General features: G+C 37.3%; 1 protein-coding gene across 3 annotated transcripts in view; it reads right to left on the reverse strand.

Moving 5' to 3' along the window:
* Positions 1–1,495: 1,495 nt before the first annotated feature.
* DCAF4 (DDB1 and CUL4 associated factor 4) overlaps positions 1,496–15,061 on the reverse strand; it is a 31,876-nt gene continuing 18,310 nt past the window's right edge. For 2 of the 3 annotated variants that reach the window (XM_074290113.1, XM_074290112.1), the window contains exons 6-14: positions 14,332–14,434; positions 12,281–12,424; positions 10,998–11,047; positions 7,750–7,829; positions 6,120–6,218; positions 5,908–6,005; positions 4,777–4,953; positions 3,956–4,070; positions 1,496–2,484 (exon numbers count right to left, since the gene is read on the reverse strand). In XM_074290113.1, the coding sequence (XP_074146214.1) occupies positions 2,291–2,484; positions 3,956–4,070; positions 4,777–4,953; positions 5,908–6,005; positions 6,120–6,218; positions 7,750–7,829; positions 10,998–11,047; positions 12,281–12,424; positions 14,332–14,434 (1,060 nt within the window). In that variant the 3' untranslated portion in view covers positions 1,496–2,290. The remainder of the gene's footprint in view (positions 2,485–3,955; positions 4,071–4,776; positions 4,954–5,907; positions 6,006–6,119; positions 6,219–7,749; positions 7,830–10,997; positions 11,048–12,280; positions 12,425–14,331; positions 14,435–15,061) is intronic. The other variant, XM_074290114.1, reaches the window with a different exon arrangement.

A 15,061-nucleotide genomic window follows, 5' to 3' on the forward strand; every position in this document is an offset into this window, starting at 1 on the left:
ATGTCCTAGCAGTATGACCCTGGGCAAGTCACTTAACCCCAATTGCCTCAGCAAAAAAAGTTTTAAAAAAACGACAAATATGAAGAATTCAGAGAAATATGGCAAGATTTATATGAACCAGTGCAGACTGAAATAAGCATAAACAACAGAATTGTGATAACTACAAAATATCATTTAAAAGAAGTCAAATTCTAAATAATAAGAAAAAAATCAAATGAAGATTGTGAAGTGATAATGAAACATATCTCTCACAGCAAAGATGGAGTACTACTAGAATACTAGCATACACACTATTAACTCTGTTTGGGTTATTTTTCCTGAATTTTCTTTGTCCCAGGGAAGGGAGGATTCAAGATGGAGTAGACTGATAGTAGAAAATTTGTCACTTAGTTATTTTTCAGTTGTGTCTGACTCTTTGTGATCATATTTGGCAAAGATAACAAAAGGGTTTGCCATTTCCTTCTCCAGCTCCCTTTGCAGATGAGGAAACTGAGGCAAATAGTTAAGTGACTTATTCAGCTACCACACAACTATTAAGTGTCTAAGATTAGATTTGAACTCTTGAAGATTAATCCAGGCTTGAAAGTCTATCCATGTAGGTACTCCAGAAAATTACTGGGCTATTAAAAAAAGGCATCAGTAAAACCACCACCTATGCACACAGGCTTTGCAAAGCCACTTATTTTATCCATTATAGACCCAGAAGGTATCTTAGAAGCCATTTAATATTCTTACTTTAGATGATGAATGAGGAAACTGAGGCTTTAGAGATGTGATCTGAGGACCACATAAGTTATTAGCCCCTCAGAGGCTAGAACCATATTTTCTCCCCTCTCCTCCTCCAAAAACCTCACAAAAAAAAAAAAAAAAAAAAAAAAAAAAAAAAAAAATCAACCCTGAATGTTTCAGCAGGGAGTGTTATAAAAAGGCACTCCCTTTTCCCCCCCAACTTAAAAGTGGCAAGCAGAGAGAACTTGAGCATTTCTTCCCACTGCACAGTAGGATTCTTTACCTATCTGCTTATCTAAACAATACTCTCATGACCCTTTCCAGCTTTAAAAACTAAGTTTATAGGACCATCTATATGAGTTTAGTCAAACTTAATCCTTCAATTAGAGAGTGGTTCAATAGACAAACTTGTGAGTGAACTATCAGGTTGTGTTGGGGATAGTAGTAGTGGTAAAGTGGTAATGTGGGAGTGAAAAGGATTAGGAAAGTACTGAATTAAGCTTACTTATCTGGATTCAAGCCTAGCAAAATGGTGGCTTCCCACCCTATATTAGGTACTATTAAAGTCTGATTGTTTTTCCCCGAACTAGGAAGTTATTATTGGCTAATAGTATTAGTCATATAGAGCAAAATATCATACAGGTCTCTTAAATTTGTCTTTATGACCATTAAATTTTAGTGATGTCAGAACTCAATATTTTAACTGGGTTAATGTCAGTCCAATCTGTTTAAGCATTTAAGCAACAAAAGACATCATACTACATAATGGTAAAAATATATTTTTATTTCATCTAGCAAAAATTTATGAAACTTGCTGTCTTAAAAATACTTCCATCTATTTTAACCACTGTAAATAGTTACATGTCACTATACTTATTGCTCAGTTAACAAAGGAAGAAAACTTTTAAAGTCAGTCATCATAATTTAAAAAGTTCTTTTTGATGCTTGTGAAAGCTACCAGAACAAATATCCCAGAGACTTATATGCTGTATAATCAAGAAGGCTAAACTACTACCCATTCCATCATGCCATATCCTAATTTTTAGAGACTATTAGAGAACTGTCTTTGATTCTCTTCAAGTCTTGTTTACTTAAAAATGTCTGTAGAAATATCATAGTGGTTGTCTTAAAAAGACAAGTACACATAACTTGGGACCCAGACACAGATTAATTTCTAACTCATTCATTTGGTTTAAGCAAAGATTTTTAGTCAAACCCAACTCTCTCAATCCTTTCAGTGTGGGGAAAGTCTTGAACTTAAAAAAAAAAATCTTCCAAGAGAAGGGAAATGGGCACCTTTTATGAAAAGGATTTGCACACTCCTTGAGCCCAATGAGGAATTAGATAATACATCTGCAGCTTTCCCACATAATGCAAGACATAACCCTGAACCCAAGAAGGTAAGAAGAAAAAAATAGGTTGAAAGAACTCATCTCCTAGCAAAGATGGCGACGTCAATACCATCACACCTAGTAGTGAGTCTGTGTTTAATATACTTGGTTAGATTTCCACTCTGTCAAGTTGGTATCTATTGGGTTTCTTTTTCTGTTCTTGTGTGATCTCAATTATAGGAAAAACAGTAGAGATCCTGTCGAACAGCCAAGAGCAATCCTGGAATTCCACGGAGGCCTCCAAGATGGGAAGAGAAAACCACACTGGGGATGTCTTCCTTGGAGCAAGGATATGGGGAAGGGATGGTTCTGAGCAGATGGGTATCACAAAGACTCCATATCCTTGTATAGCAGTCCTGTCCCACTTAAAAAAAAACAAAACAAAACAAAAAAAACAGGGTTGGTTAATGATGAGATGCTGAGCAGGTGTACTCTTTTAAGATTTTTTAGGACTAGCATGTACATATGAAAAAGTGTAAATAACCTTGGTAAATAATACAAAAACATTATAATGATTTCTAAACAATATCCTAACATAAGTATATTGTGAGGTAGTCAAGAGTGATAACATACATGTGTCTCTGGACACCCTGCGGTTCATGAAACTTTGAGAAGCTTGGGAAGCTAATAAAAGAATATTAGCCTTTTCTGAGTTGCTTAGACCTGCTATCTTTCTTTTGAGCCAAGAGTTTTAGTAATCTCAGGAAAGAGAAGGTATAGAATCAGCGTATGAGTGGAAAGGAGTTCACATCAGTAACTCCCTGGACTTTCCTCTTTTATCCTCTTTACAATTCTTCTTCAAGATTTGAATACTAGAGGCAGCTAGATAGCACAATGGATAGAGCACCAGCCCTGAAGTCAGAAGGACCCGAGTTCAAATTTGACCTCAGACACTTAACACTTTCTGGCTGTGTGACCTTGGGCAAATCACTTGACCCCTATTGCCTTGGGAGGAAAAAGATTTGAAGGCTAGGTCAGTTTCATTTCTTGGACTTAGAAAATGAACAAACAAAATGGAAAATTTTGAATATGTAATTAAGAGATTAACATGCAGCAGTGGAAAGCAAACTAGTTAATTCTCCCTGAAGCCTTGTTCCATACAAAGGCTCAGTTTATGTTTGTCTCCAGGACTCTCAGTTCTTGAGGCATATGTTATATCTGTTAGGCAACTATAGAAAAACTGGACATGTTAAAATGAGCATTATTTGGAAGTATTCAGAGGAAATACATTTGGAAGATAAACATGGTACTAGTTTACTGTATCATAATAGGTTACAGCCCCAAATTTGGCTTTTGTATACATGGACACATGAAAATCATATTAAAAAGAGAATACAGTGTACAATAAATTATTAAACTTTTCAAAATATCTTTTGGTAGCTATGCATAAAGGGAGCAAGTAGTATTTGGGGTGGGAAGGGGAATGTAGTGAATCCCACAGTAAATGTGGGTAATATTCTTGAGTTCAGCCGATAGCAAATCCAAGTCTGCCAACTTTAGTCTTGTTTTTACCCATTCCATGTTGCTACCTATTTTGTACAATTATGTATGCACAAAATCTTCACTAACTTTCAATTATTTTCTTCATTACTAAAAAGTAATAATGCCTATCACTACTTTTCCTCCAGTTTGTTTTGGTCAAGTTTATGTACCCTAATCAATGAATGGCCTTTGGCTCATTAATGACATGTTGTCTACAACTAACCAGTGGAGACTAGATGAGAAATAATAACAATACAATGGAATCTTATGTCATAAACTCCACTTAAAGTTGGAGGGCAGGTCTACCTACTTTCAATTGACTCCCTGTACAGAAATGTGTCTTTCCCACATACCTGCTATCAGAAGTCCTTCTTCCTCATGTATATGCAGCGGCAGGTAGGCATATTCATTGTTATGACCTTCATAATGTTTCACACACTTATTTGCTCTCAGGTCCCATAGCTTGATCTATGAGTTAAGGTCATAAAAGCAAAGTCATAAGGAACTGCCCACTTTACCAGGAATATTAGTGAAACAAAGAACTAGAAGCTACAATCAGACTGAGCTTACTTTGAGAGTAAAACAAAAAACCACATTCATACTGGACAAGGCAGAGTCAGTGTTAAAGTAGTCAGGGCCTGCCAATTCCCATTCTCCCATCTCTAGGACCCTTCCCCTTCCCTTTCTCCCATCATTCTCTTTTAAGCCCTAGGAAACATAGTCATGCTCATCTCTGTCTGGGGTGGAGGAGCAAAGCCAGGTCCCTAAAACTCAGCTTACTGAATCTCTCCCACTTCCTAAGAAATCTACTATATTGAGAGCTTTCTAATGGATCTCCTTCTTTCTCCATCACAAGCAATCTATACCGAGTCTAAAGATGGAAATAAGGTAGCTACCTACTAACCCTGGGTCTGACTAGGCTCCATTTTGGGTGTTAGATACAAAACTACGTGACCCCGGGGGAAGTCACTGAACTTTGGCTTCATATGCCTCATCAGTAAAATATTTCACAAGGTGGCAGTAAGAAAGTGCTTTGCAAAATATAGAAATGCCAGGCATTATCAACTGTTGTCTTTGGGGGAAGGCATTTCTGGTAAAGCCCCTCTATATGGGTCTCTCAAGATTTAATAATCATCCAGCAGAAGTTTGAGAAAAGTCAGCTTTGCTTCTGTACCTTCCCAGACATATCTGCAGCTATGAGGCGCTGCTCATCTTGTAGAACCCGTACAGATGTCACAGCTGAATCATGGAATAAGCGGGCAGCTTTCCAGCCCTGGCCTTTACGACTTCGTTGACGCAGATCGATGGCAAAGACCTCTCCAGAGCGGCAGCCATTGAACAGTAGAGGGGTCTATGCAGAGAGGGAAGGCATGTCTATGCTGAGCCATCACATTAACAGCTAGTGCCTGCTAGTCAATGAATCCCCGCCATCCAATCCTCATGCTTTGATATTCACAAATTCAGGGTGAAAGGTAGGGACTGTGTGTGCCTCCTTGCACATTTGTGCACACATGCACGTACACACACATGCAGAATTTTTGCATTGACTGATTAGATTCCTAAAATGAGGGGCATTGATTAAGACTAGAGGTCACTCCAAAGAAAGCCAGAAGTCTTTACATTCATGTAGCATACTGGCAATCTCAAGAGGAAAAGAACAAATTTCCCAAACTAGATCTGGTCCCATATACTCTATTCACTTTTTCCTCTCAAAGTAGTACAGATGAATCTCAGAAGTATTTCCATTGTATAGTAATGACACCATTTATAGACAGAGGTCAAAAATAAGTCAAGACCATGAATGATGACTTCTAATCTTAAAAATGTATAAACTTAAGTGGTTTATTAATGTTATTTATTTACAAGTTTTCTCAATTATTTGTGTTGCTAGACAATCTATGTATCTACTCGGTCTAATTAAAAACAAGAATTCACTGAAAGCCACACTTAGCCAATTGATGTTATACCACCATTAAGGCAGATCTGATTACATTTGGACATCTTTTGAAAAGTTAATCTACTAATGTTTGAATTATTTTAGAATTCCCTATAAAATGGGGAGTAGTGGTAGAGGACATGCCCATCTTTCCTGAGTTTTAGCTAAGAACCACCTGAACTTCTTGATTAGACCTTATCTTTTCTTTAAACTAATTATCAGTTCTCAATTCTCACCCTCCCTCACCCCATCCAATGAGAAAGAAAATCAAAACCCACTACTAATATGAATAATAGTAATTTTTAAAAAAGGAAAAGAAAAAATAAACTTCAATCTGCACTTGATTAGAATTTTTCAGTCTCAACCAACCTGGGTGGCAAACTGTTGTGCCAGAACATCACTGTTGGTCCCAAATGTCTGCCGATGACCAGTCACTGCATTGGTTACAAGGACCCTTCTGGACAAGCCTAAAGGACACACACAAGTGATCCACAAGTCCATGCAGGTGAAAGGTGAGGATGGGGAGAGATTCAGCCATCTATTCCCTTCTTGTAGGTTATAAGGAACAGGTCAGAGCTCACCTGTACTGAAGCAACTATTAGCCTGGGGATTCAGGCACCATGCACAAGACCAGGCAGTGGAGATTTTAAAACTACAGAGCATGCCAGGCTGGTCTCCTGCTGAATTTAGAAAGTTAAAAAAAAAGAAAAGAAAAAGAAAATAATTTGTGAGTTTTTTTAGGTAGGTGGACATGAAACAACATGTTAGAATTCTTTATTTCCACTGCAGTACCTATACATGTTGTCCTCTTTTCCACATATCCAGGAAACTTTAGGGATTAAAACTACTATCCATAAACTATGCTGTGCCACGTTTTCTTGTGACTAGAAATAGAACCTTTCTGCATCTAGGTCTTGGAAAAGCTGCAAATATATTCATCTATGGGTAGAGTTCATGCCCATTCTTCTGAATGCACAGTCTTAAAAGGGGAGTTGGAAGGCTTATCTACAGTTTCCTTAGTTATAATCTACAGGATGTTTGGAAAAACAAATAAAACAATAACAAGAGTTAACATTTATGGAGCACTTGGTAAGTGCCGACAGCTATCATTTCATTTATCCTCATAACAGCTCTGGGAAATTAAGTACTATTGTCTCCATTTTACAGATGAAAAAACAGAAGCAAACAGGTTAAGTGACTTGCCCTGGGTCATACAGATGGTAAGTGTCTGAAGCCAGATTAGAACTCAGGCCTTCCTGACTCTAGACTTGATGCTCTATCCATTATTGGGCTACCTTGCTCCTCCTAACAATGACTTTTTTAGAAGGAGGCAAGAGTGATTTCAGACTTAAGTGCTTCAGAAAGGCAGCCTATCTTTTCTTGTATAGACTACTCAGATCACCATTGCTTGGGAATCTGAAGTTTCCACTAATAAGATTAGGAGGCGAGAATGTACTAAAAACTTTAAAATCCATTAGAACTAGTTTTGGGACCAGTTTAGGTGAATTCCCACTTTAGTGGTAATGCATCTGGAAATAAACATCACATTATCAACTTTGCTCTCCAGATCACAAAAAGTCAGTATTTGATTCCCAACAATAAGCTGAGCTTATTTAGGCCCCAGGGTTTTGACAAACCTTTCCTAGATACAAACTTGGAGTAGCTCTAAAGGAAAAAGTAGAGATACTTTGTTGAAGTCCACTTCTATGAAACAAAGATGTGTGAACAGGCCTACTTATCAAAGGATAAAAAAAAAGTCCAAAGTTGAGTATTTCTTAAAGCAAAAGAAAGGACTTCACAGATTAACTGGCTTAGCCTTTTATTTTTACAGATGAGGAAGGGCAATTCAATTCCCTAAGTGTTTCCTGAGTAATTGCTATATGTAAGATAGAAATGAAGGCTGAGAGACATCAAAGGCACAGGACTACTGCACTGCACCCTGGGAATTAGACTCTAGATTTCCTGGGAGGCAATATGATTCAGTGGAAAGCAATGGATGTAGAGCCAAAGGACTTGGGTGTGATTCTTGGCTCCACTGCTCCCTATCTTGGTCAGCTTGAACAATTTCCTTAATCTTTGGGCCTCAATTTGTTCATCTGTAAAATAAGGAAGGCTGGACTAGAGCCCTAATCCTATAATTCTCTATTTTTGTCTATTTTTCTTCTAGTCCTAGTAACATGTATACCCACTCAAATCAAATGAGCATTGTACCTGGCCTGGTGTTGCTGAACAAGGAAGCAGGAAGCAAACTGGCACAACCTGGAGTCTCTGCAATGCCCATGAGACAGAGTCTGAAGAATGACATTAAGGATAACAGGAAGAAGAAGGAATCTCTTCTGGGAAAGAATGGGGATGAATGTATTCTTGTAAACAGAACCATGAAGCCTCTAGACTTACAAACTTTTCATAAGCCATCTATAACTGAGTGATCAAAAAACATATTTTGTCCCTTTTCCTGCTTAGTAGACAAAAACAAAGGTACACAGGTGGTGCAGTGCACAGAGTACCAGGCCTGGAGTCAGTAAGACCCATCATCCTGAGTTTAAATCTAGCCTCAGACACTTATTAGCTATGTGATTTTGGGTACGTCATTGTCCCTTCTTTGCTTCTGTTTCCTCGTCTGTAAAATGAACTGAAGAAAATGGAAAACCAACTATCTTTGCCAAGAAAAACCCAAATGGTGTTACCGAATTAGATACAATTGAACTGACAAAAACAATTGTACCCACCACTGTTTTTAAAAATTAATTTTTTCTCCCGGAGTAAAGATCTGCATTCTCTTACATTCATCTATTCTTGATCCTTGATCTGATAGAGAAAGAAAAAAGAAAATGGAAAGACATGTGGTCTAGCAAAACACTTTCCACATTGGTCATGTCCAAAACAGAACTATGACTCAATATACCTCTAACAGGAGGAAGGAAGCCTGTTATATCATAAATCTTCTGAAATTATCACTGTCAACCAACTTTTATCTAAACCCACTAACCAAAAGATTTTTAAGATCCAAAGACAAAAGTAATTCTACCTTGATTTCTTTTGAGCTTTAGGAATATGTTTGAATAATTAAATCAGTGCTATCAAATGGTGATAGACTGAGAAATCTTCACTTAAATAATGTAACTGAGTGTTTCCCTTGGATAAAAATTGATATAGCCTGGTAACTACCACATATATATATCTATTTTACATCTATACAGTTATATGCTTTAAAGTTAGTAAACAATATTATCAATAAAAAATTTTTAAAAGTAAGATCTTTCAAAATGATGAATACTGACCAAGCAATAATCAGGCACATCTGAATATGTTACATGCCACATTGTTTTAAACAATAAGTTTTATGACGTCAAAACCCATTAGATACTTGTTTTAGAGACCAAGACAAATTTTAATAAGCAACTGAATATCTTTTAATTGGATAATGTAAATCATATATAAATCTTGTTCTTGTGTTTCGAGTGTAAGACAACTCTTACTTATTACTTGTATTATTTCATATAGCTTATATACTAAGCCCTTAAGAACACATAACTTGGTAAGAGCATGATTTTCATGAGACTAGATGTTGTAGGCTTAATCTCTATGTCAGCACAGTAACTGAAATTACTCACAAGTAGGTTTCACAAACAGAGCATGTAGTAGATCAGATTTCCAAGTATAAAACCATAGAGCAAACATGGATGATATCTCAGAAATATCACTTCTGTACACAAAGGATGATGATTTTATCTGACATTCTGCAGCAATCGAAGGTATATCTAAAACTACCAGTAGAGGATACTGGGAAACTAGCCAATGGGCTAGACAGTAGAAAATAGGAGGAAAGAGCATTTTGATTTTATTAAAGCTTAATATAGGTTATATGCAATTTTTATTAAAAAGAAAACACTTAAATAAAGCTGAGAGATTGGGTTCATTTTTTCCTTCTGCAAAGATAGCCCTTTCTATATAAATAATTTTCATAAGAATAGGTAAATTGTACAATAGAGTAGCACACCTGAATAAGGACGGGTCTTGCTTTAGAGAAAGCCTCTCTACATAAAGTATGAGTCTGCACAAAAAATTACATTGGGGATTTTTTTGGTTTAAGTAGGGGTATTATAATTGGATTTCTCTGAATTCTAATCTAAAGTAAATCTAAGCAGGAGTTGATTTATGCAACACTTCTGCTATGTAAAGGGAGTAACAGACATAACTCATTATGTGACTTTTGACATATCATGAATCAGACCTTGTTCTTTAAAACAAAACCACAGAATATAATCTATAACATGTGTTAGTCTTGTTTAATAGAATATAATCTACAACTTGTGCTAGTTCTGTTCTCAAAAAGCAGCATTTAAAAAAAAGATTCTAAGCACTTTATTACATCTTCTATAAAGATTCTCACTGTGGCCTCCATCTAGGAAAGGAAATACATAGAATGAGTTGCCTGAAGATAATGTTGCTCCCTAGTATAAACAAGATGGTATCACATGGCTGATCATGCAAAAATAATGGAAGTGAAGTGTTCATTACAATGAATAGTCTCTTCCTACTACCAAAAGCCACAAGACTATGTCAAGTATCACAAAAGCAGAGAATGTGAGTTGTACTTTTCAGTTGTTAATTTGTTTCAGTCATGTCAACTCTCCTTGCTTTCTTTTGGGTTTTCTTGGCAAAGATACTGAAAGGATTTGCCATTTCCTTTTCCAGCTCATTTTACAGATGAGGAAATTGAGACAAATAGGGTGAAGTGACTTGCCCAGGGTCATATAGCTTTTAAGAGTCTGAGGCCAGATTTGAATTCAATTCTTCCTATAGGCAGGTCCAGCACTCTATCTACTTTAACACCTAGCTGCCCATGAATGGTATTTTAGCAGTTACCTCAGTCCTACCTGTACTGGAACAAGACTTGGTTCTCCTTCCCACAAGTACTCATACAGACATCAAGTGAGGAGGAGAAAATGATCTCCCAAGGAAATCCACTGGGGGGACAGTTCTGTTCTCCAAACCTTGGGAGAGGGCAGCTGCATTGAACCTTACTAAAATCTGGGGGCAGGGACAAAAGGAAATGGGATGAATAAAAACTATGGAAGATTCTAGGGAGCTGTGTGAAAGGAAGCAGAATGATAGGGCATTTCTCTGTGAAGAATAAATCCTCCTCACCACAATTAGCCCCCTTAATAATTTTCAATGTTAATTACCTGTTTCTTTTTGGCAGGCTATGTTGCCTTTATCAGCTTTCTTTTTAATTCTAAATCCTTCTTGGATATTTGTGCTCATTCTCTCAGAGCACAAAACGTTCCTGGGAAATGGTACCTCAAGTGAGCTTGTTTGCTCCTTTTTATACTCCATGAGAATTCTCCTGCTCTGGCCTTCATTTAGATGCACCCTTCTTGCCTAAGAGGTGGGATGTCTGTGTTCTTGACAAAGGGCAACCTGCTACCCAAACTCCTTCACTTGCTGAAGGATACAAAACATGGGAATCGGGATGAGTCAGAGAGGCCCAGCATACAGAATTTACCTGGTAAGGAAAAACATATCAAAAAGGAAAAATTAGCTATGACTATTGCTATCTAACTTATGGTAAGGGTATGTTTCCTAAAGTCTCAGAAATAGGAATATGTTTTGGTTGGGGTTTTTTTCCCCTTTGAGCTAGTTAAATTCCATAAGCCTTAATAACAAGCTCTTTGATGACCAGAGATGAGATCTCAAGCTCTAAGCAGCTTTTTTGTTTATTGAAGTAAAAAAATACAGTAATCCCAATAGTTATTCAAAAGATTGTTGATCTAATCTTTTGCTTTTTAGATGTGAACTCAGTGCTGGATATTGATAGCCATGGGGTTTAGAAAGTAAATTTATGTGTCTCTTCTACCCAGTAAATATTAATAAAGCAGGCTATCTCCCTATGACACTTTTCCCTTAATACTTCAAAGAGGCAAAGGATCATAGTAGCTTTTAAGCTATATAAAAAATTCTTTAGTTTTGGATGGGGAAAAAAACAACACACTATCAGATGCTACAGGACAGGTAAAATTTCAATTCAAATTATTACCCATCTTTATTCTAGATGCTACCAAAAAAAGGGGGTGGAGGAAGGGAGAATATGTATGGAGAGAGTCCAGTTTTATTGATGGGATTAAGGGAGCTCTAGCTGGAAGGTTTGAAGCTCAGCTTTCTGTCTTAGAAAGAGACCATGAAAAGGAAAGGCATGTTATTTTCTTGCTAACAAACAGTTCACTTCTTCCCCTCCCCTCACACTTCCATAATTCAGATACTTTTTTTTTCTTTTTCTTTTTTTTTGCTGAGGCAACTGGAGTTAAGTGTTTGAGACCAGATTTGAACTCAGGTCCTCCTGACTTCAGGACAATTCAGATAACCTTTGAATAAAATTCCTCTTTTTCTCCCATCCTCTCCTCATAGCTCATCCCCTCTGTAGCTCTTAAACCTAGTTTGGGAAAGACTGTCTTTCATTCATGTGAGAAAGTAGTCATTTTCTTTCCCTAAGCCACCAGCTGTTGGGGCTGCTTCTCCAAATACAATTACTCAGGATCTCAAAGTCATTTGAAACAAAAAAATTAGACAAATGAGTGCTATACCTTCCCTTGTTCTCTTCCACAATCTTTTCATCCCAACTTTTCTTTGATCCCTTCAAGTGCCAGAAACCACTCATTTAAATCCAAACTAAGATATGGAATTACTAGAGGGAAGGAAAGGAAAAGTCATACAGCTGGAAATGGGAGCATCAATGACCTACCTTGCGATTGGTAAAGTATAGGTTATCGTACATCTCCACAGTGAGAGCCTTGGTTCCTAAACCACTAAGGTTGATGATGCCATATTTGCAGCCTCCATGTTCCACATCATTAACCGTGAATATCCTCTCCCGGGCAGTGTCAGCCTACCAAAGCAAACCAAAGACTACTTTGAAGGAGTCAGGGTCAGCTGTGGGCTTCACGACCGAGCAACAATTCATTCCTCTCTGGCCCACTGCTCCTTTATTTTTCCCAGCAGGAATTCTGTCAGCTAAGTTTTATATTGTTAGCTAACTCTAAGAGCAGAAGTCTCTTGGACTCTCTCTCCTCACCAACCCCACATTGAGGGAATGCTGACAAGTGCCTGATCTAGCAATTCAATAATGGAGAGTAAGGGCATCAAACAAAGGGGACATTTATTGGAGGCAATGCTACCAGAGAAACGGAGGTCAAATATTTGAATCAGAACTGGGTTTATAGACACTTGTGTGGCTGCTTTAGTTTCTATAAATCGTGTGCCTCAAGAAGAATCACTGGTGGCTGGGATCTGATCTCAATTGAAAACTGAGATCTCTAGTGACAAATAGCCATGTCTAAATCTCATCTGCCACTGAGTTTAAAGGAAGGCAAGTTCCACACAATTACTAGCATTTATAATGAAAAGTCACTAAAGAAGCCTTCAACTTAGAACTTTGGGGTTTGTTTTTGTTTTTTTGTTTTTTTTAATTTTGGTGAGGTAATTGGGGTTAAGTGACTTGCCCAGGCTCACATAGCTAGGAAGTGTTAAGTGTCTGAGGCCACATTTGAACTCAGATCCTCCTGACTGCAGGGCTAGTGTTCACTGCATTATATAGCGGCCCCCAACTTAGAACTCTGTCAAACAGCAAAGATTACCATTCCTCTATGTCTGTTGACATAGTTTAATTGAAGAGTGTCAGAATGGAATATCTTAAGATTTTTAGCTTAGATCATAGCAGCACAGGCAAGATTATTCTCAAATTCCAGTCTTTCGTCTCCACCCCCCCCATAATAACAAGACAATAACAGTTTTTTAAAAGCTTTAGTTTTGCCCTGATGCCAGTTTCCCCAGAGGCATTACCTCCAATAAAGTTATGAAATTCTCCCTTATTAAGTATGTGTGGAGGAACAGGCATCGACTCCATTAGGTTATTTTGTACTCAACTCCATCCCTCCTACTTCTCCTTAATCATCCAAGCCCATCCTCTCTGGGGCTATCTTTTTCTTTTTTTCATAGCTACCTTTTAGCAAAAAGGAAGGAAAGGGATGACTTGGGTTTGGATAACTCTACTTCCTAAATATTTGTAGCTTGTCACAATCAAGAGCCAAATCTTTTAAACAAGCACTTTTTACCTTCCTTTCAGTTCTTTTAGTAGTCTCTAGAGCTACCTAGGAACAAAAGGCTGCTACATTCTTTCTAGGAGTGGATGTATATTGTAGAAGTCTTAAATCATAAGAGAAGGGTTTTTTCTACAAGACAAATGAAATGGGGGTATATTTAAAATTATGAACAATTTTGTATACACAGATCATGCAAGTTACATTTCCTAAAATCTCTTGATTCCTGATGCACATAAGCTCCAAATTTAGCAACCTCTATTTTGGAACAGGCATATAATCCACTATCCATTTGAGGGATATAACATCTCAAAGGAAAGAGAATAAATTATGCTTGGCTGGTCTTTAGCCATGCAAAGGCCCTAATGCAAACTGATGGAGCAGAAGGGATAGTTGGATTTATGGTCACAGTACACTCTGCCCTACCAGGATAGCACCTGCCATTTTACATACAGCGGGTACTTAAAATAATAACTGTAATAACAATAATTAAAAAAAAAAAAAAAAAAAAAAAAAAGCCACTCACTTCTGTGGCAGTTTGAAGCCCAAGTTAAAAACCAACATATTATATCAAGTTTATAAACTACCCCAGGAAATCCTTGCTACCCAATCACAACCTCCTGTTCCCCCCCCCCCAAAAAAAAAACCAAAGGCTGACTTATATAGCTAATCTTATCCTTAAACATGTCCAACTTACCACTATGAGCTTAAAGTGATCAGTTCCAATAACAGAGGAATCAGGGCTCTGAATTGCTACTTTCTTTCTCTGCATGCAGTTTACATGTAACTCATGGACTAGTCTGTAGGAGGTAAACAGGAAGGATAATAATGTTATTTAAGCAGTGAAGAAAATTCAAGATGTGGGAAAAGACAAAAAGCATGAAAAAAAAAAGTCTATTATTTGCTTTAAGAGCAAGATTTTAAATACCTCAGCTTAATTGTTTTCATTCAACAGATATTTAGGCAACTTCCTGTTATAAAGCACTGAACTTAGGCACTGGGGATATAGAAAGTTTAACTTTCCAAAATTGGCAAAAAAGGGCCAAAGATATTAAAAAGGATTTGGATGTCCCAAAAAAAAAAAAAAAATTATCCTCAGGAGCTCCAACTCCTAACCCTAATATACTGCCTTTTATATACATTGAACAAAACCTTAACTACTTTTCCTCTTCAAATATAAGCTCCTACTCGGATCTCTGGCATTGGGTGATTTTCTTTATTTAGAGATGTACGTACCTGCCTTAGAGCTAATTTAAACCACCAGAATTACCCTGTACTGTACTCTGGGGACTTTTCTGAGCCTTTTATTGTTCGGATGCTTGGAAGACCTGAATCATGAAGCCAGAATATGAAAAGCTCGTGTTCCTAAGTGGTCTATTTTCTTACCTCTTTAAATGGATTCTCATGGAAAGCTTACTGGTAGAGGA

The sequence above is a fragment of the Sminthopsis crassicaudata genome, chromosome 2 (assembly GCF_048593235.1).
Source record: "Sminthopsis crassicaudata isolate SCR6 chromosome 2, ASM4859323v1, whole genome shotgun sequence".
NCBI lineage: Eukaryota > Metazoa > Chordata > Mammalia > Dasyuromorphia > Dasyuridae > Sminthopsis > Sminthopsis crassicaudata.